The sequence below is a fragment of the Xenopus tropicalis genome, chromosome 5 (assembly GCF_000004195.4).
Source record: "Xenopus tropicalis strain Nigerian chromosome 5, UCB_Xtro_10.0, whole genome shotgun sequence".
Classification (NCBI taxonomy): domain Eukaryota; kingdom Metazoa; phylum Chordata; class Amphibia; order Anura; family Pipidae; genus Xenopus; species Xenopus tropicalis.
The window spans coordinates 57,421,930-57,449,909 of record NC_030681.2 but is presented as its reverse complement, the minus strand read 5'-3'; the positions used below and the strand labels follow the sequence as shown (position 1 = coordinate 57,449,909).

At 38.5% G+C, this 27,980-nt stretch overlaps 2 protein-coding genes across 2 annotated transcripts in view; both read left to right on the top strand.

The window, feature by feature from the left end:
* fh (fumarate hydratase) overlaps positions 1 to 14,497 on the top strand; it is a 29,259-nt gene extending 14,762 nt beyond the window's left edge. Inside the window, exons 5-10 of the mRNA XM_002935816.5 lie at positions 46 to 228; positions 2,303 to 2,468; positions 7,991 to 8,194; positions 9,326 to 9,453; positions 10,761 to 10,914; positions 13,721 to 14,497. Of these exons, the coding sequence (XP_002935862.3) occupies positions 46 to 228; positions 2,303 to 2,468; positions 7,991 to 8,194; positions 9,326 to 9,453; positions 10,761 to 10,914; positions 13,721 to 13,863 (978 nt within the window). The 3' untranslated portion in view covers positions 13,864 to 14,497. The remainder of the gene's footprint in view (positions 1 to 45; positions 229 to 2,302; positions 2,469 to 7,990; positions 8,195 to 9,325; positions 9,454 to 10,760; positions 10,915 to 13,720) is intronic.
* An 8,008-nt stretch (positions 14,498 to 22,505) lies between these two features.
* On the top strand, positions 22,506 to 27,735 carry map1lc3c (microtubule associated protein 1 light chain 3 gamma). Its single transcript, NM_001044522.1, is given in 4 exon segments — positions 22,506 to 22,576; positions 22,655 to 22,710; positions 22,898 to 23,004; positions 26,609 to 27,735. Coding segments are annotated over 4 exon segments (375 nt in total). The 5' UTR covers positions 22,506 to 22,524; the 3' UTR covers positions 26,769 to 27,735.
* The last annotated feature ends 245 nt before the right edge of the window (positions 27,736 to 27,980 follow it).

The following is a 27,980-nucleotide window of genomic DNA, read 5'->3' as shown; positions in this document are numbered from 1 at the left end:
TAAAAAAAGCATTTCAAATAATTTCCAATTCTATTCCTTTCCTAGAGTTCAAATGATACATTTCCTACAGCCATGCATATTGCTGCTGTAAAAGAGGTTCATGAAGTTCTTTTACCTGGACTCCAAAAGTTACACGATGCATTGGAAGAAAAATCCAAGGAGTTTGAGAACATTATAAAAATTGGTCGCACACACACACAAGATGCAGTGCCACTTACTCTTGGCCAGGTAAGATAAAAATCTAATTTCTTCCTATATAACACGCACCTTATATATAACCTTAATTAATTATAAATCTTATAACATGCAACCTGGATTTTATGCTTTATGGTTCAGGGACCTCCTTAACACTTAGCATTTAATCTTTGATGTAACTGTACTTTGTAGTTATTTGTATTTATTATTGTATTCCCCCTGTTTGTTTTGTTACTTTATTGTTCTGCTGTACAGCATAGCATGCATAAGTCGCAATCAATAAATAAAAATATACATACATATTCTAAAATAACTAGATCTTAATATCACTGTAGCATTAAATATTATTCTTGTCCAAAATGTCATCCAAGCCACACTTTTAATGGGACAGTATACACTCATATACACAGTATATACACACTGTTTTTTTGTTATTTTTGGCACTAATACAAATATCTTAAAGGAGCTCTGAAACTTGTGGATACCCAGACTGGGCTTTTAACAAAACAAAATCAAAGTCAAGCAAAAAGCTCAGACCAACAAAGGGAGGGGAGGCAACATAGTCATCACATATGTTGCTGGAACTTCAGAAAAACCCAGCAACACCCTGAGACAGAAGTTGGTGCAGCCTAAAGATCCAACACCAAAGCACAAGAAAAGTAATGTAGTCTATGCTGCCCAGTGTAGTGAACAGTGCTTAGAGCTATAAATTGGGGGGAAGAAAACAACTGCTCTGTAAGAGAATGGCCCAACATAAGAGGGCTAACTCCTCAGGACAAGACTCGGTAGTCTATCTATGTCTCAAGGAAAAGGGACACTCCTTTGAGGACAGCAATGTGCATATTTTGGACTGAGAAGACAGATGGCTTGAAATAGGTGTGGAAGAGTCCATTTATGTCAAACTGAAAAAAACAATCCTGAACAGAGGAGGGGGCCTGCAACACCTCTTGCCAGCAACATACAACGGAACTTTTACATCCTTACCCAGACAATTCTGAACAATTCACAGTTTCATGTCATGTACTTTGAAAGATTAAGATGACCTGCCTTAATGATAATCATGGTACCATTGTGACTGGATCACATTTTTCCACACTTGTGCGTTTCGGTCAACACCTAACAGAATAAGGGCAGCTAAGTGGCAGATGAGATTTAATGTGGATAAATGTAAGGTCATGCACCTGGGATATAAAAATATGCAAGCCACTTTTACCTTAATGGGACTGCACTAGGCAAATCCATAATGGAGAAGGACATTGGAGTCCTTGTAGATAATAAACTCGACTGTAGGAGGAGGGTGTTATTCTTCCCCTTTACAGAGCGCTGGTAAGGCCCCATCTAGAATATGCTGTTCAGTTTTGGTCTCCAGTGCTCAAACGGGACATTATTGAATCAGAGAAGGTCCAGAGAAAGGCAACTAAGCTGGTAAAGGGTATGGAAAGTGTCAGTTATGGAAAAAGACTGGCCAAGTTGGGTCTGTTTACACTGGAGAAGAGGCGCTTAAGAGGTGACATGATAACTATGCATAAATATATAAGGGGATCATATAATAACCTCTCTAACGCTTTATTTACCAGTAAGTCCTTTCAACGGACATGTGGGCACCCGCTCCTCTTAGAAGAAGGGAGGTTACGTTTAAATATTTGGAAAAGATTTTTTTACTGCGAGAGCTGTGAAGTTGAGGAATTCTATCCCTGAACCAGTCGTACTGGCTATTACATTATATAGCTTTAAGAAAGGCCTGGATGGCTTTTTAGCAAGTGAGGGAATACAGGGTTATGGGAGATAGCTCTTAGTACAAGTTGATCCAGGGACTGGCCCGATTGCCATCTTGGAGTCAGGAAGGAATTGTTTCCCCTCTGTGGCAAATTAGAGAGGCTTCAGATGAGGTTTTTTGCCTTCCTCTGGATCAACTAGGCAGGTTATATATAGGCATTATGGTTGAACTTGATGGACGTATGTCTTTTTTCAACCTAAATTACTATGTTACTAAGTCCAGTTGCTTTAGACTTAATTCTACTAGATACTGTAATGATATCTGTAGTTTTGCTTTAGGTTAGTGAAACATAGAAAGTTATGTACTGATTTTCTGATATTTTTTTCACAGGAATTTGGTGGTTATGTTCAACAAATAAAATACAGTGTTAGTAGGATTAAAGCTGCATTACCACGGGTCTATGAATTAGCAGCTGGAGGTACAGCAGTAGGAACAGGCTTAAACACCAGAATTGGATTTGCAGAAAAAGTTGCTGCAAAAGTGGCAGAGCTAACGGGTAAGCTTATAAATTCAATGTGTGTTAGAAACAAGCTGATAAAGTTATTTATGCTTTGCAAAACAAATGTCAGTTTATTCAATTGGACTCTTACTGATAAGTGAGCTTTGATTTTACTCTTTAATAAATAGTCCCTTTGTTGGATTGTTAAAAAAAAAATTTAAAAACTCACCAGGTTTTAGGTTACAAATTATTCTTTTTTTTTTAACCCAAACTTGGATTTAAAAAAATATGTATTTTGTGAGGGGGAAAAAAACGATTTGCACAAAACATGAGCAGGATCATTCTCATGTTATCTCAATATGATCTTATAAGACATTGAACTAATAATTAATTGGCCCTTATTGTACTTGAATGCTCTTAAGAATAATCTGTCCCCTCTTATATCTGAGTTGGGAAATTTAGAGTGGCCCTTAGTGCACTTACATTACTTCCTACGGAAATTTTATAACCTTAATGGTTTAATATCTAACAACGATTTATTTTCTGTGTCTTGACCTTTGTTGATTCAGTATATTTAGTTTGTTTTTTTACAATAAACATTAAATGATGTTATGGACACTTACATAGATGTTGTAGTACTTGTAAATTTGTCATTTTTCTGGGTTATTAGAGATCACTAGATCCAGTATAGTATTATACCTCTGCACAGCCACATCGTTTTTTTTGTGGCATGAAACTGCAGTTCAAATTTACGATGTTTTATCATAGTACATAAGGATATGTGGGGAATAGGATACTGTAAAATGCAAGCTTTGAGATCATTTTCAAAAATAAAAACTGCTAAGCTTAGGATAGATTTATAGTTTGAATTAGAAAGACATTTACCCATTTTGAATGTCAGAATGTGTACTTTCCAAAAATATATGGTTTTCTGAGGAAGCCTTAGGGGCTGATTTACTAACCCACGAATCCGACCCGAATTGGAAAAGTTCCGACTTGAAAACGAACATTTTGCGACTTTTTCGTATGTTTTGCGATTTTTTCGGATTCTGTACGAATTTTTCGTTACCAATACGATTTTTGCGTAAAAACGCGAGTTTTTCGTATCCATTACGAAAGTTGCGTAAAAAGTTGCGCATTTTTCGTAGCGTTAAAACTTACGCGAAAAGTTGCGCATTTTTCACGTAAGTTTTAACGCTACGCAAAATGCGCAACTTTTTACTCAACTTTCGTAATGGATAGGAAAACTCGCGTTTTTACGCAAAAATCGTATTGGATCCGAAAAATTCGTAAAGAATCCGAAAAAATCGCAAAACATACGAAAAAATCGCAAAGTACCGATCATTACGAAAAAAACGCTATCGGACTCCATTCGACCCGTTCGTGGGTAAGTAAATCAGCCCCTTAGTGTGAGAAGAAATTATGACCTGGTGTGGAGGAAGTCTGCAGCCTTTGCCTGGCATCTATGGCCGTTTGCATTTCCTCTTCTGCCAAATGCATGCAATTTCACGTGTATTGAGTAGACCTGGTGTAAAAACTTGTATTGTATTGTATTTGCCTATCACAAAAGGATATTAAAAAGTGGTAGAGGCTATCTGTAGCCTCCTTCCGTTGGTCCTCTCCGAGGACCCCAGCGTGCCCCGCCATTTGAGATATGTACATATGTACAATGGAATGGTGCTGAGGAGCCCTTACGAATAGCCAGTATATTTGAGATATCAGTTTTGTAGGTTTTCAGAGCTGAAGTCTTATGAGTGGATAGTCCAGAATCATTCAAAATGCCCCCCATAGCTGAAAGTAGATGTGGTGACCTCAGGTTATGAGACAACATTTTGTCCTGCAGAATAATGTAGCATATAAAGCTATTTTTAATTAGAACAGCTGTGAGTTTTTTTTAATGCCCCCTAGTGGCCACACTTGGGAATTAGGGAGATCCACAAAGTGGATTAGGTTAGAGTTCCTCCAAAGTGGGAGGTTTGGACAGAGGAGCGGAGGGTCTGCCCCTACCTTGTGGAAGACCATTGTACAGGACTTATGGGTTGTAGTTATTACTGGTACACCTCTAGAGATATCCCACAGTGCCCCTATTAGGAGGGAGCATTTTGCATAGCTTCTATTGACCTTTGGACATAGCCTGAAGTTGCATATTAGGGTTTTCCACATTTGGTGCCACCAGTGTACATATGCCACTTGTACTACCAGATAATAGACCTGTAGGTTGGGCAGTCCAAACCCCTGCTATCTATAGGAGCATGGAGTGTCTCTTTGGCGATTATAGGAATTGTATTGTTCCAGATGAATGTAGTTAGGGTTTTCTCAACTTGTAAGTAGTATTTGTTTGGTATGTGTATTGGGGTGTTGCGGAGCAGGTACAAGAACTTAGAGAGAAAGACTGTTTTGAAGAGCGCCACTCTACACCATAGTGTAAGTGTCAAATGCTGCCACTTCCTTACTGTATGGGTAAAGTGTAGGATTGCAGGCTCTAGGTTCAGTTTAAGAAAGTTGGGTAGATGCTAGTGCAACTTGAAAGTCTTGTCTAGGGGAGATGGCTGGGTAGGCACAAGGTCTAAGGGGGAAGTTGACTGACTTCCGCCAGATCACTTTCAACCCAGAGTGACTGCCAAATTCTTGTATACTATCCATAGCTGCTGTTAGGGATGGTCCAGATATAGGAGGACATCATCTGTGTAGAGAGATTTTCTCCTCTACGGCCCCCCGGTGTGTAGCCCATGTCAGATGGGTGAGGTTTTGATTATAGCTTCCAGAGGTTCTGTTGCCAACGCAACAGCAGGGGAGATAAGGGGCATCCCTGCCGTGTGCCTCATTGTTGGTGAAACACTGGGGATAAAATTCTGTTTACCCAGACTTTTGCTATGTTTGTTGCAGTACTTGGTATGTAATTTCGGTGGGGCATGTTGAGTAGTCTCTCTCTGCTTTAACACATGCTTCCTTAAGTGTGTGATTTTTTCCTAAGTGTGTGGCTTGCTTTAATTTACCTTGCAAGACTGCCTTAGAGGAGTCCCAGAGTATATCTGGGGAACGAGTCTCCATATTGGCTCCAGTATTTTGTAATTGCTTCATCACTAGTCTCGACTATGGCTGAGACTTTGAGCCAAAGGTGGCTGAGGTGTCTTAGTTTGGCAGTACCGTTGCCTGGAGGACCAGAAAGTACTGTGACCCTAGGACTAGGTCTGTATGGGAAAGCGTTTTATGTATTGTGGAGTGGCATGCGTACTCCCTAAGCTGAGGGTTTGTCAGCCTCCAAGTGTCAAGGAGGGCATTGATTCAGTCCACCAGGCTAGGGTGGAACTCGGGACATTCCTTGGTGGATTCTATCTATAAGGGGGTTCATTACCATATTTAGGTTTCTTATAATAGACATGCATGCAAATGGAACCTCAAGCATCTTTTTCATTACAAGATCCAAAATTCCCTTTGTGAAGGGGGGAGGAACATAAAGAGTACAAAGGCTGAGCATAAACAGCACAAAGACTGAGCAGCGTATTATAAATTTGGCAATGAAGAATTACAAAGTGACCCTTTGTAGTTTTAGTAGTGGGTGTAATAGGTGTGAGCAACCCAGTACTTCTTAAGTGTGAGTAATTTTTGAACCATTAAATAGGTTTCTTAAAAGCATAAGAGTGTGGGCAGGTGTCTCTTAAGGTAATTAAATACAGCTTCTTTTTTTTACTTGGAGTTCATGCTCCTCACATTCCAGGACAATATTGATACATTATTGCCTTCCATGGTAGCAGCAGATAGTATCTAGTGCAGTATATTTTAAATTCCCAGGCAGATGAAGTTTGAGGAAGGAAGAGGGAAGGTTTGCGAGAGGTGCACCAAGAATCTTTCCAGTATCTTTCCAGCTCATATGTGGGTTTTATAGTCTGGTATGGCTCCTAAGTAGTTAGCATATACAGATGGAAGTGTTGTATGCTATGGGGCTGATTTACTTACCCACGAACGGGTCGAATGGAGTCCGATTGCGTTTTTTTCGTAATGATCGGTACTTTGCGATTTTTTCGTATGTTTTGCGATTTTTTCGGATTCTTTACGAATTTTTCGGATCCAATACGATTTTTGCGTAAAAACGCGAGTTTTCCTATCCTTTACGAAAGTTGCGTAAAAAGTTGCGCATTTTGCGTAGCGTTAAAACTTACGAGAACTTTTTACGCAACTTTCGTAATGGATACGAAAAACTCGCGTTTTTACGCAAAAATCGTATTGGTAACGAAAAATTCGTACAGAATCCGAAAAAATCGCAAAACATACGAAAAAGTCGCAAAATGTTCGTTTTCAAGTCGGAACTTTTCCAATTCGGGTCGGATTCGTGGGTTAGTAAATCAGCCCCTATGAGTGGAGGTGCAGTGCAGAGCTAACCACCTCATGTAAGGCCAGGTTCAGGTTTAAGTTTCTATGTAAATCTTTTTAGTTGTTAGCTTTTTAAATGGAAAATCTTTGCACCATAGCTGATTAACCAGAGGTGAAAACTGTACCAACCTACAAGCAACCAACAACTGCGATTTGTTAGGTTAATTACATTTTGTTTATCCTTGTGTGGGCTATACAAGGCAGAAGTGCAGTGGGCTAAGTACATTTTTGAGCACGATCACTATTTTTTTTTTACCCACAATGCAGTGTTTTTCACCATGATTGCAGCATTATTGGAGTTACCAGAGGCAGATATGCCTGATGCAATTGCACTGAAAAGTCCACCCAAATGGTGTAACTTAAAGCATTCTGTGTGAGAGTGATGTGTGTTTCAGCACCATTGTGCTGTGGAGATTGAAATAAGCTCCTATGTGAACCTTTGTGCTACTATCTGGTTTAGAGGTGGGGTTAGTTCCAGGTTTCCCATTGATCAGTTTCAGAACAGGAGGCAGAAGGAAGGCTGCAGTGCCGAGTGCAACTGTACAGAAGTACAAGGAGCACATGGTGACACAGGTGCCTTTTAATGATCAGGATTTTTTACTCAACTGACTGTGGGTTGTAAATAACCCCTATAGAATAAATACATTCTTAAAATGGGTTTAAGAATTTGCCTGCATTACTGACAGGTTTCTGGTTGGCACAAGCTAAGAAGGTTAAAGAACTTGCCTGCGTTACTGACAGGTTTCTGGTTGGCACAAGCTAAGAAGGTTAAAAAACTTGCCTGCGTTACTGACAGGTTTCTGGTTGGCACAAGCTAAGAAGGTTAAAGAACTTGCCTGCGTTACTGACAGGTTTCTGGTTGGCACAAGCTAAAAAGGTCAAAATACATTTAAGCTTGGACTGTCTTTTGCATGGTTGCTCCAATCAATTGAATGTTTACAGCTGTGAAAACCTGACAATTGTTTTTGTTCTCATAACATGTTCATAACAAAGCACTCTATGCACATGTCAGAAAATAATTGGATTATATTCGTTTTGGAAGTGACTTGATGGGCTATATCAGTGAAACATCTAGATAATGTTTGCTTAATCTGTATAGCTAGTTATTTGTTCACCGTGCAGAAACATAACTGAAAATTAAAAATGTTGTGTTTGTATCAACTATAGATATATATTAATAAAATGTAAGTCTTATTTTTTTTTTCTAGGTCTGCCATTTATTACTGCACCTAATAAATTTGAATCCCTTGCTGCTCATGATGCACTCGTTGAATTAAGTGGAGCTTTGAATACACTAGCATGTAGTCTTATGAAGATTGCTAATGACATACGGTTTCTTGGGTCCGGACCAAGATCAGGTCTCGGAGAACTAATCCTGCCTGAAAATGAACCGGGGAGCAGCATTATGCCCGGTAGTATAATTAATAAAATTCTTTCTTTTAAAGTGATACTGACACGAAAAAACTACTTTTTTAAATATGAATCTACATGAAAAGTTAGCTATAGGTCATGTTGATCATTTTTCATTGATGGGGCTGCCTTTGTAAGGAATTGTTACTTGAAATCCCTAAATCTGACTGTTTTGCCAACCTGACTGTCCCTTCTCAGCCTGTCCGTTACAGCTTCTAATGCTAATGGCCTCCTGCTGCACAAATATGGCAGCCCCCTCATAGAGGAACATGGGGGATCAGATAGGGAATGTAAAAGCATTGGACAAATACTTTTGTGGCAAAATTATGAATAGCATGCAAAGACAATGTTATGACAGATGTAAAAAAGGTTTCATTTCTGGTGTCAGTATCTCTTTAAGTAATATCTGTATACATACACATAGAATTGCCAGTCATTTGGAGTGCTGTTGCTCTATATCAATAAAACCAGAATGGACAATCTTTTTCTAGCCTTTTTATACAATAAAACTTTTTCTATGGCCTCAGGTTTAGGCATACTTTAAGGAGAACTTGAAGCCCTGTACATCCCAGTTGACTACAAATAACTTTTAACATCTGCTCAGAGAACTAAAAATTTAAGAAGACTTTAACTTAAGTAGTGATTATTGTCACAAAGCTCCCATGATGTATAACAGGTGTTGCTTTATTACTGTTAAGTGTTATGAGATGATTCCACAGGATATGTTGTGCAGTTTTTATACACATGGCAGTAATTCTGATTGAGTTGTTTGAAATTCATGTTCCCATTGCTGACAGAGTGCGATTTAGCAAATATGAGCTTCCTTGAGCAAATGCAATAGTAAATGATCAGTGGTCGGCTCCTGACTCTACTGGGCACTAAGTTCCTACACCACACATAGTGACTGACCAAAATGATTACATGGCACAGAAGACAAAAATTGTCACATGTTATAATAACTGTTAGCATGTATATTCTGTGCTGACACTAATGGCTGTGAGCACACTTCTAAAGTAATGGATTCCATTATATACATATGCACATAATATAATAAAAATATTAAATGTCTTTAAAAATGTCTTTATGTTTAATACTCTTATTACATTTTAATGTTCTTCTTTTCTTTTCTGCAGGAAAAGTAAATCCTACACAGTGTGAGGCTGTTACTATGGTTGCAGCCCAAGTGATGGGGAATCATGTGGCTATAACAATAGGTTGCAGCAATGGCCACTTCGAATTAAATGTTTTCAAGCCTGTAATTGTAAGTTATTTATTTTAAAAGTTTTGCTTAGTTCACTGAAGAATTTATACCTCTCAGAAATTAACTTAAGATACCTAGAGCAGTGCTGTCCAACTTCTGTGGTACCGAGGGCCAGAATTTTTGTGGCCTACATGGTGGAGGGCCGATAATGGAAGCCAGTTTTGACCACTCCCCTTTTTTAAACTGCACCCACTTCAAACTACACCCATGCTACCACAAGACCAAACCCACATTAATGGTGGTAGTGCAGCAAAAACACAGCAACAGCAACCACCAGCATATAATTACACACCTTAGGGACCATATAATGACTATTTCCAAATGCTAACAAACTCCCAGAACAAACCCCTGCCAGGTTCACCTCCCACAGGCAGCATAGGGCAGGGAGAATATGGCACACACGGGCAGCATAGGGCACGCAGAGTATGGCACACACAGGCAGCATAGGAAAGGCAGAGTATGGCACACACAGGCAACATACGAAAAGGCAGACTATGGCACACACGGGCAGCATAGGGAAGGCAGAGTATGGCACACACAGGCAGCATAGGGGAGGCATAGAGCAGGCAGAGTACTGCTTGCCCTACCCTGCCTGTGTGTGCCATACTCTGCCTGCCCTCCCCTGCCTATATGTGCTATACTATGCCTGCCCTCCCCTGCCTATGTGTGCCATACTATGCTTGCCCTCCCCTGCCTATGTGTGCCATACTATTCCTGCCCTCCCCTGCCTATGTGTGCCACACTATGCCTGCCCTATGGCACACACAGGCAGCATACAGAGACACAATGCTGGATGTGTCAGAGGGAATGTCTGAGGTGTGAACAGGGGAACAATGTGGGTGATTACAGCCTGAGCCTGAGGTGTGAACAATACAGGGGGAAAACAATGAAGGCATTAAATGTTTCGAATTATTTTAATTATGTTTACATTTTTACAAACTAAAGGGGCTCTTGATATGCTAAAAAGCCCAACAACCACTGCTTTAAATTAAGGCTTATGGCACACCATGCGTATGGTGTATATTTTCGCCAAGCCGAAAAACTTGCCGAAGATACTTGCCATACCTGTGCCTGCACCCGAATGAATTGAATACTCTTAGGTGGAAGCACCTGTAGCCGATAAAAATAAGAACCTCAGGCAATGCTTACCCCATGTTATTTCTTAAAAAATAACTTGAAAAAATGTGACTTTTTAAAATAAAAAATGTGTACAATAACATGTATTGCACTATGTAAAAGTATATAACCTTGTTATGCTCATAAAAATGATGGTTTTTGCCTAAATTTTACTTTCTTCTATTCTTCAGATAAAGAATGTCCTTCAATCAATCAGGCTGCTGGGCGATGCAGCTGTGTCATTCACAGATAACTGCATTGTGGGAGTACAAGCCAATACAGAGAGAATCAATAAATTAATGAGCGAGTCTTTAATGCTTGTCACTGCACTTAATCCCCATATAGGTAAGAAATGTATTTGTTTATATTAATATCTGTAAGTTTGTTTTGACAAGTTAGAATAATAATACAAGTGATAAATCTTAAATTTAATTTTTTTTCTTTTACTATGCAAACATTACCTAGCATATGACTAAGGCTGCATCAAATCCAGGTGGTTTAAAATTCTGTCAAATATAAGAACATTTTGCATAATATATATTCAGCCCAAATAATTAATACAGTAATATAAGTAAAGCACCCAACAAACTAAAGACAATACATCTTTTTATCTAATGCATTTTTTCCTCCAATTTTGCTAATTAGTTTTTAAATTTGGATCAGTATTCACCAGAATGTAAGCTTAAGAGCGATTGGTAAATAGTTCCTATGAATCAGGGATACATTATTATGGTTTCCTTACAATCATGGTTTCCTTCCAACATATGGCAGTACCACACAATAAATATATTATGTAAATAAGGAAACCATTAAACATCACAACATTACATACCACACAGCAAATTGGTTTCAGTCCTTCTTGGGCCAATAGCACTGACCACCTAATGCATTTTAAACCATCTTTACCAGAGGAGGACATTGTTGGCAAAAGTCTGTTGCATCTTTTGAAAAGTATTGTACATGTTTCTCTCATATATATTATTTCAGCCTATTCACAACCAAAAGGGGCATGGCTTAAGGACTGAAAATTCTGTGAAATGTAGACCGCTCCCAGAGCTATCTAGAACTTATTATTTAGTGATTTGTAAAGGCAAGCTTTTCTAATTATATCTTAAAGGAGAAGGAAAGGCTAAGTCACTTGGGGTTGCCAAAATGTTAAGCACCCCCAAGTGACTTTAAGTGCTTACCTTGTACCCTGTTCGTAGAAAACCGCACCAGCCTGGAGTAGCTGTAGCGAGCGCTTCCTCTTCCATGTTCGCTTGCACATGCCTAGTAGAGTGAAAAGCCAAACTTTAACAAAAAAGTCGGCTTTTCACTCTAATGCGCATGCGCCGGCCCAGGGATTTTGCTGGCAGAAAGAAGCGCTCGCTACAGGTACACCTGTAAGCGATTAAAGTCACTTGGGGGTGCCTAACATTTTGGCACCCCCAAGTGACTTAGCCTTTCCTTCTCCTTTAATGAACATTGGGCTGGCAAAGGATTGAAATAATATAGTAAAATGAAACTCCTATAACCTAATATAAAAAATCACTGCACCTCTTTGCAAAGGTATGGTACCTAATGCCATATGTATAATGTATATATATATATATATATATATATATCATTGTCAAAATATGCTGTTTTATAAGTCTCTAAAAGAAAATAGCCATCTTGTACTTAGGGGCAGATTTATCAAAATGTTAGTTTATTCATTCCTATAAAACATGTTAGCAAATGGTGAACTTTCACCTATTGAAAAATACGCTTCTAAAAATCCTTTAGGAATGAATAGAATGTGGTTGAGTTTTTATATATTAAGTTCTTAACTCATATTTTGCTAAATTTGCCCCTTAATGTTTAAAGTCTAAACTGGTTTCCTTCCTGCCTCAAACAGTAAAGGAATACATGAAATATACTACCAATTACAGTTAAAAATGGCCTCCAACAACCTACATACCCTCTCAGTAATGTTAAGGTCTATCATAAACAGTAATTGTAAAAATATTCAAGACACAGAATAAAGTTTAATAATTATTGGAATACACACTACTGATACAGTTACAATGAAAAAATTAAGATATATTGACAAACATCTGTTTATTTGATTTGTTGTTAAGTTCATTAAGTCTGCTATGCTGTGAGGATGTGTTCACAATGTTTTACATTTGGAATAATTTGTAACATCCCTAGGCATCATTTCTTTAATTACATGTACCTTCTGTATGTTGCTGCAGACTGTCTTACTAAGTACAGGTATGGGACCCTTTATCCAGAATACTCGGGACCTGGGGTTTACCGGATAAGGGGTCTTTCTGTAATTCGGATCCCCTACCTTAAGTCTGGTAATAAAATTATTTAAACAGTAATTAAACCCAATAGGATTGTTTTGGCTCCAATAAGGATTAATTATCTTAGTTTGGATCAAGTACAAGGTACCGTTTTATTATTAGAGAGAAAAAGGAAACCATTTTTAAAAATGCAAATTATTTGATTAAAATGGAGCCTATGGGAGATGGCCTTTCCGTAATTCGGAGCTTTCTGGATAATGGGTTTCCGGATAAGGGGTCCGATACCTGCATATCCTAATCGTTTTCTGGCTGATATATATGCAGGTTTTGTTATCTAGTTGAGAAAATTTGCTGCAGATTTTGTATCCAAAGACATCTTTGCACAGGGACAGTACCAGGACAAAGGGCATCAGCGCCGGATTTCAAATGCAGGTGCCCTGAGGCCGCCCCATTCGTGCCCCCCCTTTCCCTGCGCGCATGCACAAACAAACCCCTAAATTTGTGCCGCCCTAGGCCCGGGCCTTTGTGGCCTCACCACAAATCCGGGCCTGAAGGGCATTGCCAAAGGCACCCTACTTTTTTGTTTATCAGGGCAAAAAGTTTTTTTGATTGGAATGCATCAGTATTACCCAAGGTTACTTATTGCACTAGAAGAGGTGGAGAAAAGGGTTCCTTTTCTAATAAATCTGTTTCAGTGTAATAAGATTAAACTTCCTTCGCCATGCTCCTTTTTATCTTTTTAAGCTCCACAGCATGAATGTTAAATCACACTGTTGTTTTATAATCTTTTTGGTATTGGTGTTCAGAATCATTTATTGTGCTCAGTAAAACTTTTCAGTTCTGTCCTTTTTTTTTATAAAATACTTTTTATTTCTTTGCAGGATATGATAAAGCAGCAAAAATAGCTAAAACTGCCCACAAGGAAGGCACTACACTAAAAGAAACTGCAATTAAACTTGGATTTCTTACATCAGATCAATTTGACCAGTGGGTTAAACCAGAGGATATGCTTGGACCAAAATAAATTTGAATTTGTATTGCTGTCTTAATAAAAATACATCAAATCTGTTATATATTTGCAAGCAGGAATTATTAAATAACAATAGTTTTTGAATGTATATATATTGTTAAATTTTTACAGGTTCATTATGTTACCTATTTGCAGCCATGTGTAATCACACCTTCGCATCTGCATAATATAGCAAATACTTATATATAGTATATCTTATTTAGAGGGGAACTACAGTTAAAATCAAATTGTCCAGATGGACAGATATGATTAAAATAATAATATTCTCGAATATATTTGTTTTGAATAAAACAAGTAATATAACAGACTATTAGGATCCTTTCTCTGAAAGCCAGCTCAAGTAATTGCTGAATGGGAGTGGCAACACCTTGCTGTGATGTCACAATACCATTAGCAATGTTCCATACATTTCAAGCTGATCAAGCTGGATCTCCAATCAGTGGCTCAAGAGCAACATTTTTAACAACATCTTGGAGGCAATTTTTGGAAGCACAGACACCTGGTTTTACTCCAATTGTCCTGCAGGCTAGCAGTCCACATGGGGCTACCAAATTGTCATCACCTCCCTTATTTGGCATCACCAAAGGACTTTTTCAGGCTTGTGTTTCCTGCCAGTTCTGAAGGCATGCACTTTGCTTTTTACAAATTAAAGCTTCATTTTGTAGCAGGTTCCCTTTGCCTGTATTTTAGCATGAAATGTGCACAGACCTGACTTCTGAAATTAGCAAGCTTGCACGTGTGGAGACTTAGTTAAAAAGAAGTGCCAGGGCAGTGGCACACACCCCAGGAATTGGTTTGGGATCAGCAGGGTTCAGATTAGGCCAAATTAGTTTCCTGGCCGAACCTGATCTGAATCCTTAAGATCATGTGGACATGAATACGGAAGTTGAACATTTTTAAACCTCCTATGGTGTAATTTGTATATGCAATTTAGGAATTACATTTGGTTCTGTATTCGGACAAATCTTTCACTAAGGATTCTGGGCGAATCCCAAAATAGTGGATTTGTGGATCCCTAAAAAAAACAAAACTTTTGGTTGTACCTGCACCTAGAAGCACTGCTTTGGCCTGGGTGCAGGCACACTGTGGAATTCGGTGCAGTTTCACACTAAATTCGACTATGTGTGCATGCATCTGGGCTAAGTACAGGCACAACAAAAAGCTTTTTTGAACTTGCAAGCATTAGATTTGCAGGAAACAAGTGTGTGACGGGGAGGAAATGCCACTGGGTTACAAGTCTGACTCTCATTGATTGACAGACAATGAGAGTAGAGCAGACTTGTCGTTTGAATTTATTCGACTCTGACACAGAGCTAGCCAAAGCAGGTTGGTAGGAGTGAAACCGTTCGGAATTAGGAGCACTATGAAAACTGGAATATTTAAAAAAACTATACATTTTGTAATACATTTAATTTAGAGATTTTAATAACTTGACGGATTGATCCTTTTTACCAATTATTAATTTCACGATAGTTCCTCTTTAAATTTGTTCATTAATAACTTGGAGAATGACATGAAAAGTAATGTATTTGCAGATGACACAAAACTGTACAACTGAATTTATCCAGGATGAAGTTGTTTGTACGTGGGTAGGAAACTAGCTACAGGATCGGGTACAGAGGGTGGTTGTTATTGGTACATTCTCTACTTGGAATAAGGTTCTCAGTGGGGTCCCTCAGGGTTCTGTACTGGGTCCACTTTTGTTTAACTTGTTCATAAATTACTTAGGGGAGGGTATTATAAGCAATGTATCAGTGTTTGCAGATGACACAAAACTCAGCCCAGTCATGTCTATTCAGGGTCCAGAGAAGGGCAACTAAGTTGGTAAAGAAAGACTGACCAAGTTGGGTCTGTTTACACTGCAGAAGAGGCGCTTAAGAGGTGACATGATAACTTTGTATAAATATATTAGGGGATCATATAATAACCTCTCTAAAACTTTATTTACCAGTAGGTCCTTCCAACGGACACGAGGGCACCCACTCCGTTTAGAAGAAGGGAGGTTCTGTTTCAATATTCAGAAAGGATTTTTTTACTTTGAATGCTGTGAAGTTGTAGAATTTCCTCCCTGAACCAGTCGTACTGGCTGATACATTATATAGCTTTAAGAAGGGGGTTGGATGACTTTTTAGCAAGTGAGGGAATACAGGGTTATGGGAGATAGCTGTTAGTACATGTTGATCCAGGGACTGGTCCGAATGCCATCTTGGAGTCAGGAAGGAATTTTTTTCCCCTCTGCAGCAAATTAGAGATTTGGTTTTTTACCTTCCTCTGGATCAACTAGCAGTTATAAGCAGATTAGATATAGGCATTATGGTTGAACTTTCAACCAATGTTACTATGATGTGTCATTGTTGAACTGGGACAGGTGGCCATAACCGCACAGTTTTTGTATTATCTGTGCTTGCATGCTGATCCATCTTGAATGATATCCAGGTGCTATGGAATTTAAACCTAAGAACAAAGGCACATGGGGCGGATTGTCAGCCTGCGGATAAGCACAGACTTGCAAGTGGCCCCTATGCTTAAAAAGCTTCTAGTTGTGCCTGCACCTGAAAGCCTTGAATCCGGCTGGGTGCAGGCACGCACACCTGATATCTGCCAAGAAAAGTTAGATTAGAGCATTTGTTGGTGGATATCGACTGCATGTGCCTGCACCCAGGTGGATTCAGTCTCTCTGTGTGCAGGCACAACTAAAAGATTTTTAGAGGCGGATAGTCTTACCTCCAGGCTGACATTCTGTCCTGTGTCCCCTTGCCCTAAGCAATTACAACTTAAAGAGTGGATGCAATAAAATGGACACAAGGTTGAGGATGTATTGACATTTTATTAGAAGTACTTGCATATAAACATGTTCTAGGATCCTATGTTCTGTTGCCCCATCCACCAACATTAAAGAAACTACATTACCAAATAAAAACGTTTCAAAATGTAACTAAGCAACAAAGCTTGGAATATACAACTCATATGAACAACAAATATATGATACAACAAAAATAAAAACGCAAGACTCACGCATTCGCACACGTTTTTATGCGTATTTCGGCTACATGTGCCTGCACCTGTGTGTATCTCATTCATTCTGGTGCAGGCACAGGTAGGACGCATTTAGAGTAGCGCGGCGTATTCTCGGCAAGTGTTTTTTGGTTTGCCGAGAATATGCCACATCTGACATCAGCCTTTGGAAATTTCAGATACTGAAAGTCGTTTGTGGTAATTAGGTAAGATTTATTAGACACGTATGTGAGCAAAAGATAGAACAACAGAACAAAGACAGCGCAGGGTTTATATAGACTTTGTCACATATGTCATAAGAAACCTATGAACATAGGCATTACCAGTTTACGCACATATACAGTGGTGTGAAAAACTATTTGCCCCCTTCCTGATTTCTTATTCTTTTGCATGTTTGTCACACAATGTTTCTGATCATCAAACACATTTAACTATTAGTCAAAGATAACACAAGTAAACACAAAATGCAGTTTTTAAATGAGGGTTTTTATTATTTAGGGAGAAAAAAAATCCAAACCTACATGGCCCTATGTGAAAAAGTAATTGCCCCCTGAACCTAATAACTGGTTGGGCCACCCTTAGCAGCAATAACTGCAATCAAGCGTTTGCGATAACTTGCAACGAGTCTTTTACAGCGCTCTGGAGGAATTTTGGCCCACTCATCTTTGCAGAATTGTTGTAATTCAGCTTTATTTGAGGGTTTTCTAGCATGAACCGCCTTTTTAAGGTCATGCCACAACATCTCAATAGGATTCAGGTCAGGACTTTGACTAGGCCACTCCAAAGTCTTTTTTCTTCAGCCATTCAGAGGTGGATTTGCTGGTTTGTTTTGGGTCATTGTCCTGCTGCAGCACCCAAGATCGCTTCAGCTTGAGTTGACGAACAGATGGCCGGACATTCTCCTTCAGGATTTTTTGGTAGACAGTAGAATTCATGGTTCCACCTATCACAGCAAGCCTTCCAGGTCCTGAAGCAGCAAAACAACCCCAGACCATCACACTACCGCCACCATATTTTACTGTTGGTATGATGTTCTTTTTCTGAAATGCTGTGTTACTTTTACGCCAGATGTAACTGGACACGCACCTTCCAAAAAGTTCAACTTTTGTCTCGTCGGTCCACAAGGTATTTTCCCAAAAGTCTTGGCAATCATTGAGATGTTTTTTTAGCAAAATTGAGACGAGCCTTAATGTTCTTTTTGCTTAAAAGTGGTTTGCGCCTTGGAAATCTGCCATGCAGGCCGTTTTTGCCCAGTCTCTTTCTTATGGTGGAGTCGTGAACACTGACCTTAATTGAGGCAAGTGAGGCCTGCAGTTCTTTAGATGTTGTCCTGGGGTCTTTTGTGGCCTCTCAGATGAGTTGTCTCTGCGCTCTTGGGGTAATTTTGGTCGGCCGGCCACTCCTGGGAAGGTTCACCACTGTTCCATGTTTTTGCCATTTGTGGATAATGGCTCTCACTGTGGTTCGCTGGAGTCCCAAAGCTTTAGAAATGGCTTTATAACCTTTACCAGACTGATAGATCTCAATTACTTTTGTTCTCATTTGTTCCTGAATTTCTTTGGATCTTGGCATGATGTCTAGCTTTTGAGGTGCTTTTGGTCTACTTCTCTGTGTCAGGTAGCTCCTATTTAAGTGATTTCTTGATTGAAACAGGTGTGGCAGTAATCAGGCCTGGGGGTGACTACAGAAATTGATATTGAAATTGAAAATTGAAATTGATAAACCACAGTTAAGTTATTTTTTAACAAGGGGGGCAATCACTTTTTCACACAGGGCCATGTAGATTTGGAGTTTTTTTTCTCCCTTAATAATGTAAACCTTCATTTAAAAACTGCATTTTGTGTTCAATTATGTTATCTTTGACTAATAGTTAACGGTTTTTGATGAGCAGAAACATTTAAGTGTGACAAACATGCAAAAGAATAAGAAATTAGGAAGGGGGCAAATAGTTTTTCACACCACTGTAAATATCTGTTCACCACACAGAAAACAAGGTATTTGCCAAACAGATGGTTCTATCTTCAACTATAGTTGACGTAACTTAAGGCTAGCTTGAGAACAGAATCCATCTGAGTCAGGGGGGCCTGTGGGTGAATCTGAACACAAAGAATGTATTCCTTATCAATTGATAAGAGTTAATTGTAGACCTATCTATCTTGGTCCAGAAGTTCCAGAGAAAAATACAAGATGTCCTTGCTGGCTCAAGTGTGGTAAGTTAATCCACTTTAACAAAAGAAAAATCCAACAGGACCACACTGGCCACACGTCGCATTTATTAACTGCTGCTGCCTGTTTCTCACTAAAGCTTCTTTCTGTTGCAAGGCCAAACAAAATTAGCTTTTGTACTTAGATAGTGGATCCGACAATTCCACATAAGCAGCACAGCCAGCAGCCATCATTACAATTGGCTGACAGGTCTGGATCAACTTAAGCCTTTATTTCTGAAATGGTGCAAACATTCTAAAGCAAGTAAATTGTTAATACTGTATGTTTATTTTTGTATGGAGAACCCGAAAATCAATTTGTTTTTTATTTAGATCTCCTTTAACTTCACTAAACCTAGTTCTAGCACATATTGGTTAAACATGGGTGCTACGTTTATATCTCATCCGGACCTTTTATATATATGGCAAAGAGAACAAAGAACAAGTTGGATTTAAAGGAGAAGGAAAGGCAAAGTCACTTGGGGATGCCAAAATGTTAGGCACCCCCAAGTGACTTAAATCGCTTACCTTGTAACCCAGGCTGGTGCCCCTGTTCGGAGAGAACAGCACCAGCCCGGGTTAGCTGCAGCACTTCCTTCTTCCTGCTTCGCTCGCGCATGCGCAGTAGAGTGAGGAGTGGAACTTTAACAGAGAAGTCGGCTTTTCACTCTACTGTGAATGTGCCGACCGCTGGCATTTTTGGAAAAGGAAGCCGGAAGCGCTCACTACAGGTACCCCGGACTGGTGCTGTTTTCTCCTAACAGGGGCACCAGCCCGGGGTACAAGGTAAGCGATTTAATGCCTAACATTTTGGCACCCCCAAGTGACTTTGACTTTCATTCTCCTTTAAAGCCTGGAGTGGTATGGGTAAGAAAATAGACTACCTGGAACATGTGGAATCAATTTCTACAGCCATTGGTATTTAGAGGATTAATGCTCAACACTATTAATGTGTTAGGAAGTGTCCCTATCAATTTTGAGACTGCATGGGACACTCAATTATTATAGAACTTAGTCACAGTCCTGCAGTTCTCATATTGTGTACTGGCCCCGTGAAACAAGAGTGGATGAATAATGATGCACCATTTTACATCTACATCTTTAGGGCCAGGTGAACCCTTTCTGTGCCCTTTACACCAAGAGTGCTCTATAGGATTATGTTAACTCCTCAGCAGGAATGACAAAAAAGCATCCATCTAAACGATGGCGTCTTCTTTATCACTATCTGTATACTCCTCCTGGCTAACACACACACATACATACACACATTTTATTATATATATATACTAGCCCTCCTCCACTGAGCAGTCAATTTTTTGTTTGATGTTAAGGTTTTGTTGAAGTGTAACCTGGAGCAATTTTTCCTGTAGACCCTGAGATGACCCTGATGCACCATTCCTAGTACTGACACACAGGCACTTAAAGAAAGAAAAGGCGAATACACTGGTGGCATGCCAAAATGTTAGAACTACCACAGTGAATTAAGCAGATATCTTTTGTCCCAGGCCAGTGCTCACTAAAAAATTAGCAGAGCACTGTGCAAGCATCACCTCCTTACACTTTGGACTTACCCAGTAGAGTACACTTTTACAGTTTCCATGTATATTATACTTTTTCTCAAATACATAAAACAAATACAACAAAACAATTTCCTTACTCAAGTTAGGAAAATCAGAGCAGGTTTAACGAATTCTCAGCTTTAACAACACAGTGGAAAATTATATATTCCATAATTAATGGAATTGGCTGAAAGAGTTATCCAACAGCAAGTGAAGGGAGCTGGGCACTAAAGTTCCAGTCCCCTGGGCAAACACCCATATTTTTTCTCACCCTGTGGCCCAGAGAAGTTAGGAACAAAATAAATACAAATAGAAAGGGTTTTTGTGCACCTTTTTAAAGATTTTAAAGATACAAATTGAAGAGATTTAAGTAAAAATGAAAGTCTTCTTTGATAGGCAAAGGGTTAACCGAAAAAGATTGCTTTTAAGCTAAATAAAATACCAAATAAAGGAAATGCCTCACTCCCAAACAAAATAATTTCTACCTTAAAGACATATCAACAAAAAATCAATAAGGGTTTTTATGCAGTTTGCAGCCTAGGGGCTCTTTCACATGGGTATTTTGTGCATTTAAGCATACCAACTGCATCAGCTAATTGTATACTGCATTAATTTATAACTACAAATGTACAAAGTGTTTTACACATCGTAAACAAATATAGTGTTATAGTTATCAGGGCTCTTGCACAGAGGTGAAAGGCTGCATGTTGTGTCTCACCTTGGCTTTAAGACCCTGTCAGTACAACCTCTATTGGAATGAATGGGCTCCTCTAACTCATGTGTTCCATTTTGGTGCAAAGCATAAAAAAAAAACACAATTTTTATTACACAGTTGGGATAGGGTCCCTAATACATTGCATTTTATCCTGATTGGCTGTACCCACCTGCATCCAAATCAGTGTTTTAGCACATTGTGTTTTATATAATGCAATAAAATAGAGATATGCATGTTGAACTTAGCAAAAACACACTTCGTTGCATATAAATGCAATAGGTTATGGCGCACAGTATGCATTTTAGACACACACATTCCTATGAGAGCCCTTCATTTTATTTTTCCCTTTGTCTCACTTTTTTTAAATAAATCAAATAGAGCAAATTCCCCACTAAATAAAAAAGCAATCCTAATTTTTGAGAAACAGAAAAAGACCAAATTTACCCACTAGAAGGGTTTTCATGCACCTTCTTAAGCACATACTGCAGATATTTTAGCAGCCCACAAGCAGTAACTTTTCTAGAAGTCTACCTTTTTAAAGGAATTTTAAAAGGAATGTTATTTAGAGTGGCTCTTTGTTATCATACATGTTAAGATTCAACTTTTAAATATGCAGACATAAAAAAACCCATTGTGTATTGTTTTTTAAAATATAAAAAATATAAGTAAATGTTGGCAAGTATTTTTGTAATACCATATAAATACATGCTGGTTTGCTTTGTTAAATGAGAGTGGGTAATTACCCATCTGTTTAATTCATGGCAGCTTTGCAGAACACAATTAAGAAGAAGAAACAACCAAGGCAGAATCACGCTGTGCATGTTTGGCTTAAATACCTGAGCACAATATATTTGTTTTCTTTAGTAGCAGCCTGAAATTAATCTTATTATCTATTAGTCTGATATTTTAAAAAACAGACATTTCTGTTGTTGTTTAACTGATGCTATTTAGAGAATTGTATTTCATGATTCTAACTGCCAGTTAAGTCCCACCCCTTTGTGGCAGTAAATTTGAAACTATATACTACTGCCACACCTATATAAACTGAGCAGCAGAAAGCAATACCATTTTGTTAAGGTTGCTATAACCTCCCCACCCCCCCTCAAAAAAAAACAAAAAACAAAAAAAAGAAACCCTGTAACAATTTTTTTTATTTCAAACTATGCAGTCTAACCAAAAAAACTCTCAGCCTTTTAAGCAGAGAAAGAGTCTGGGTAAATTCCATTATATTGCTTTGTTCTAAATGAAGCATTATCATTATTGCTTAATGAGGAATTATTATTATTTCACAGCATCCAGAAAAGAAGAAGTCATTGGAATAAAGGCAAAATTTCCAACAAAAATCCCGGTAAATAATTATTCTTTTTATTCTGTGTATTTTGTTAATAGGATAATAATAATAGAATAATAGAATGGAAACTGTATCTTTCTCTGCACTAATGATACTCTGAAGAGGGCTATGTCTTTGCAGTTTACATGTATAAAAAAAAAAATATTTACTAAATGTGCTTGACTTCCAGCAATTTTTATTTCAGGTGATTGTTGAAAGATACCGCCGAGAAAAATATCTACCCCTATTAGACAAAACAAAATTTCTTGTTCCCAAGGACCTCTCTATGATGCAGTTTATTAATATTATTAGGTATGTGGCTTTCTTGTTAATTCCTAAGTATGTTTACTGCCAAACATTAGATTGGTTTATTGCTGGTTAAGTAAATAAGTAGAGACTATAAATTGTATGGATTTAGTGAATATATCCAATAATCAACTGTTTGCAATGTCAAAATGTTTGTCTTCTATAATCTGTTATTTGCTGTAAATGAAAGTCAAATTATACATGAGGATTCTGTTATTCTTAAACATGCCATCTATTCTTTTTATAATATAGTTTAATAATATGTGCCCAATTTCACCTGCAGCCAATCTAGAGTTGCCAAATAATTAAATATGCCTAAGATAGGGCTGCATAGATTTGAAAGCAGACATGCAGAAAACATACAAGGCTTTCTTAAGTAAAGTACCAATAACACCAAAAACTAAAAGGGGTTTTGTATGTATTTATATATTGTAAAATTCTGTGTATTTACTTTGAAAGGACAAGAAACCAATTTAACCTGTTAAGACACTCAAAAAAAACAAGGACAAAAAAAAACCGTGTTGGACCTGTTAAAACCACTTTGTAGGGAATAGGACTAAATACATACCTTTAGCCATATTTAATGTGTAAACAAAATGTCATTTGTGGATAAAAATGGTATCCAGTTAAATCAATTAAAGAACCCTACACTCATAAGTTTAATTTATTTGGTTGTTGTCCCCAGGGAGGTGCTTCAAGTCAGTTCCTGGGGGGCCCAATTTAACGGCTGTCAACCAACCACATGTCAGGAGGGGAGATAATGATCCACTCCAAGACTTTTTTGAACCTTATTTCAGGTTCTCATTTAGTGTGAAGAGGAATTCAGCAATAAAAAATAGGACTGGATCGCTATCTCCCTCATGATATGGGTTTGGTTGACCGCTTTGCATTTAGTGAGGAGGTGCCAGGAATTATTATAAATAAGCTAAAATATGTCAAGGAAGGGACTATTAAAGGTGAATTGTGTTATAGGGCAGTGCTGTCCCCCTCTGTGTGGCCCCCCCACCTGTCTGGCTGCTTAGATGGCTTACCTTTGTATAAGCTTTAAATGGTATCAGTACTGAGATTAACTGGCCCCCTGAATGGTTCTCAACTCAGATTCAGGCTGTAATCCCCCTGTATTGTTTAAATATGTAATCCCCTGTGTTGTTCACACCTTTTAATCCTTACATTGTTCACCCCCTGCAGTGTTCACACCTCAGGCTCAGGCTGTAATCACCCCCATTGTTCACCTGTTCACACCTCAGACATTGTAGGTAGTCCCTGAACTATGCTGCCTGTGTGTATGGCACACACAGGCAGCATAGGGCAGGCAGAGTATGGCGCACACACAGGCAGCATAGGGCAGGCAGAGTATGGCACAGACAGGCAGGGTAGGGCAGGCAGAGCATGGCACACACAGGCAGCACAGGGCAGGGAGGGTATGGCACACACAGGCAGCATAGGGCAGGCAGAGTATGGCACACACAGGCAGTGTAGGGCAGGCAGAGTATGGCACACACAGGCAGCACTCTGCCTGCCCTACCCTGCCGGTGTGTGCCATACTCTGCCTGCCCTATGCTGCTTGTGGGAGGTGAACCTGGCAGGGGTTTGTTGTGGGAGTTTGTTTGCAGTTGGAAATAGCCATTAAATGGCCCCTCAGGTGTGTAATTATGTGCTGGGTGCTATCCACAGGGGAGGAGGAGGCATATGGATTTTAATGGTATATCTTAATATGACATAATGTAATTCTTTCACATATGAATGACGGTTGACCAAGCATTTGGGATTTTGCTGTGCTACCACTATTGTGATAAAATAGGTCTGGTTTGATGTGGTTTTAAAAAGGGGAGTGGTCAAAATGGCTTCTATTAGCAGCCCTCCTCCATGTATGCTAGAGCAATTCCGGCCCTCTGCACCGCAGAAGTTGGACAGCACTATTATAGGGCATACATTTACATCTATTATGGCACCAATGTATTGGGGAAAAAGGATGATGTAATTCCAAATTTTTAAAATTGAATTACGATCTCAGCCTGGAAATTATAGGCCCATCTATGTGGCATCTGTAGTGTGCAAGTTAATTTATAGTTTGTTAAAGGGGATGTCGGCCTTTTGCAAAGTTCTACCAGGTGGAACAGATGGAAAAAAATGGAGCAATTTCTTAGGGGAAATAGGGATGCACCAAATCCAGAATTCGGCCTTTTTCAGCAGGATTTGGTTTTGGGCAAATCCACGCTCCAGGCTGAACCAAATCCTTAAAATCATGTGACTTTTTGTCACAAAACTTGGAATTGGAATTTTTTTACACCGGTGGACGGTTCTCTTTGGCACTTCTGTATAGATACAGAAGTGCAAAAGAGAACTGTTTGGTATTCGGCCAAATCTTTTACAAAGGATTTGGGGTTCAGCCGAATCCAAAAATAGTGGATTCTGTGCATCCCTATTGAAAAATGCCACATTTGTGACCTGAGTTTGGGAAAGAGAAGCTGTGAAAGAGAAAAATGTGAGATTGCTAGAAAGCAACAAGTGTGGATCCAGTTTTGGCGGCGAATATGAAAAGTGGTAACCTAACTGAAGGGAACTGTTATTATAAAAAAACTCCTACTGAGAATTGGAACTGACGTGTGACAAGTAAAATTGTGATATTTATGATTGTACTGGTGTGACAAGAGTTAATAAAGTATTTGGGGATAGACAACAGCTCCCTGCACCTTTACTGGAGGAACTGTGACATAGGAAAGGACTCTTGGTGAGAGGAAGGCAAGTTGTTTTATTACTATGCTAACCAACTTGCACTTCTCCCATGCTCTCAGCATATCACGGTGATTACAGTACTGATTAATTGGCCTTCCAACCACTCAGTAAGTATTCTTTCTCTGCTTTGCCAAACCCGGCAAATCCACTACCATTCAGAATAAAATATGAACTAATAACCCTCACAATTAAAGCACTCCATAACTCTGCCCCACTTTACATCTCTGAACTCCTCTCCAGATACTTGCCAAACCATTTGCTATGCTGCTGTAATGACCTGCTCCTGATAACCTCTCTCATTACTTCCTCGCACCCTTGCATTCAATACTTTTGCAAGAGCTGTACCCCTTCTCTGGAATTCTCTACCATATTTTGTTGAATCTCTGTCTCTGAAAGATTTCTTGAAGGACAAGGAAAGGTTAAACAAAAAAAAAAAAAAAAAGTATAGCCATGGCATGTAGATATACTATGAAGGATTTCTCTTTAGGAGTTATTCAGAATGATTATTCACTTTTAAAATAAGTTAAAAGATGCTGTGGAAAGTTTATCTTCTGTACCAGAAATGAGCTGATTCAGGGTACATGCATGCACATTTAATCTCTCAGAAGCTATGGGCAGGTGCAGAAATGTATATTATTTTCCTATTCTATTCAGGGTGTCCTAATGCCTCCTGCTTTTAGAATGTAAGCTCCTTTGGGCAGGGCCCTCTTTACCCTTCATATTTGCTTTTGTATGTTAAATATAAACACCCATTTATTATACAGAATGTGAAGGCATTTTATAACATAACCACTATATTACTGTTACCATACTACTAATGATTCTTATTGGGTACAGAAAAAAATCTTTAAATGTGTGTTTTTTCTTTGTGCAGGAATCGCATGAACTTATCTGCTACACAAGCATTTTACCTTCTTGTGAATAACAAGAGCCTTGCCAGCATGTCACTTACGATGGCTGAGCTTTATAGGGACCATAAGGATGAAGATGGTTTCCTATATATGACATATGCATCTCAAGAGATGTTTGGTTGAATGCATATCACAAAAAAACGAGGACAATCTTTGTACTAAGAGGGGCCCAGATATGTACATGTGTAAATTCTAGACCCTAGTATTATATTATTATTTAAATTTACACCTTAAACATTTTTGGTCATTATTATAACATGGGCTGGAACTTAGAAGTATATGGCTATAGTGTACAATACTTTTTATTGAAATGTTTTCACTTAAAGGAACCTTTTATGTATGTTAAATATTTATTGAGCATCCTTTTAGAAAAGTCAAAAGATAATGCTTTTGTAAATTTATTGTAATAAAGGATTTAAAATATTTTATTTTTACAGAATTTTTTTGCAGATTCTATGTAGTACTAAACACAACTGTTTTCTCTAACTTAGAACAATTTTGTTTTTAGATAGACTTCCCCTTCACATGAAATAGTATTTGGGGTTATTGTGTATAACAGACTTTGCTCTGCACAGTATAAGTCAGTAGCTGCAGAAGCATAAAGTACTCTCTGCATAGAAAGGGCATTGACGGAATGCTTTTGCCTCTATATATTTCTTGTAAGACCTGGGCTTGGGTATGTATTGCAGCTTTGGGTACCACATCAAAATGTATATGTATTAATAACATGCAGCTAAAATTAATGGGCACGTGCTATTAGCAGAGAAGAGTTTGTTTTCTGTGGGGAAGAAGAATTTCTAAGAAGACACTTTTTTTAACACTGAAAAGAAAAAAAGAAGCCATCCCTTCTTTCACCTGAAGCAGTACAAATGGTTATTCACTGTTAGGACAGGGTGGGCTGTAAGGTTCCTAGGTTCTTTCTGGCTGTTTTTTTGTTTTTTTTTTTACTTCTGTATTTCCAATGTGCAATAGTGTATTTGTGTTTATGAAAAAACTCTGGCCAATCAAGAGGTTTTTGTTTTACATATATCACAAGAGGTTACTGCACAAAATCAGTCAGCCTAATGCTAAATAAAATCTCTTCATAAAATAACTACTGCCTTAATTTAACTGTGGAGGGTGTCAAAAATAGTTATTGTTAATTTACTGATTTGCCTATTTACCAATTAATCCAACACCTGGATATACTGCCTGATTATGTATGTATGTATGTGGGATAGCTTGGTTTGTATTGGCTATAAACAGGAACAGATCATAGTTAAATCTGGTTGAAAAAAAAACCCAAGTTCAAATCTTTCCATCGAACCCCAGCGCGCACACCTATACTGACCTATC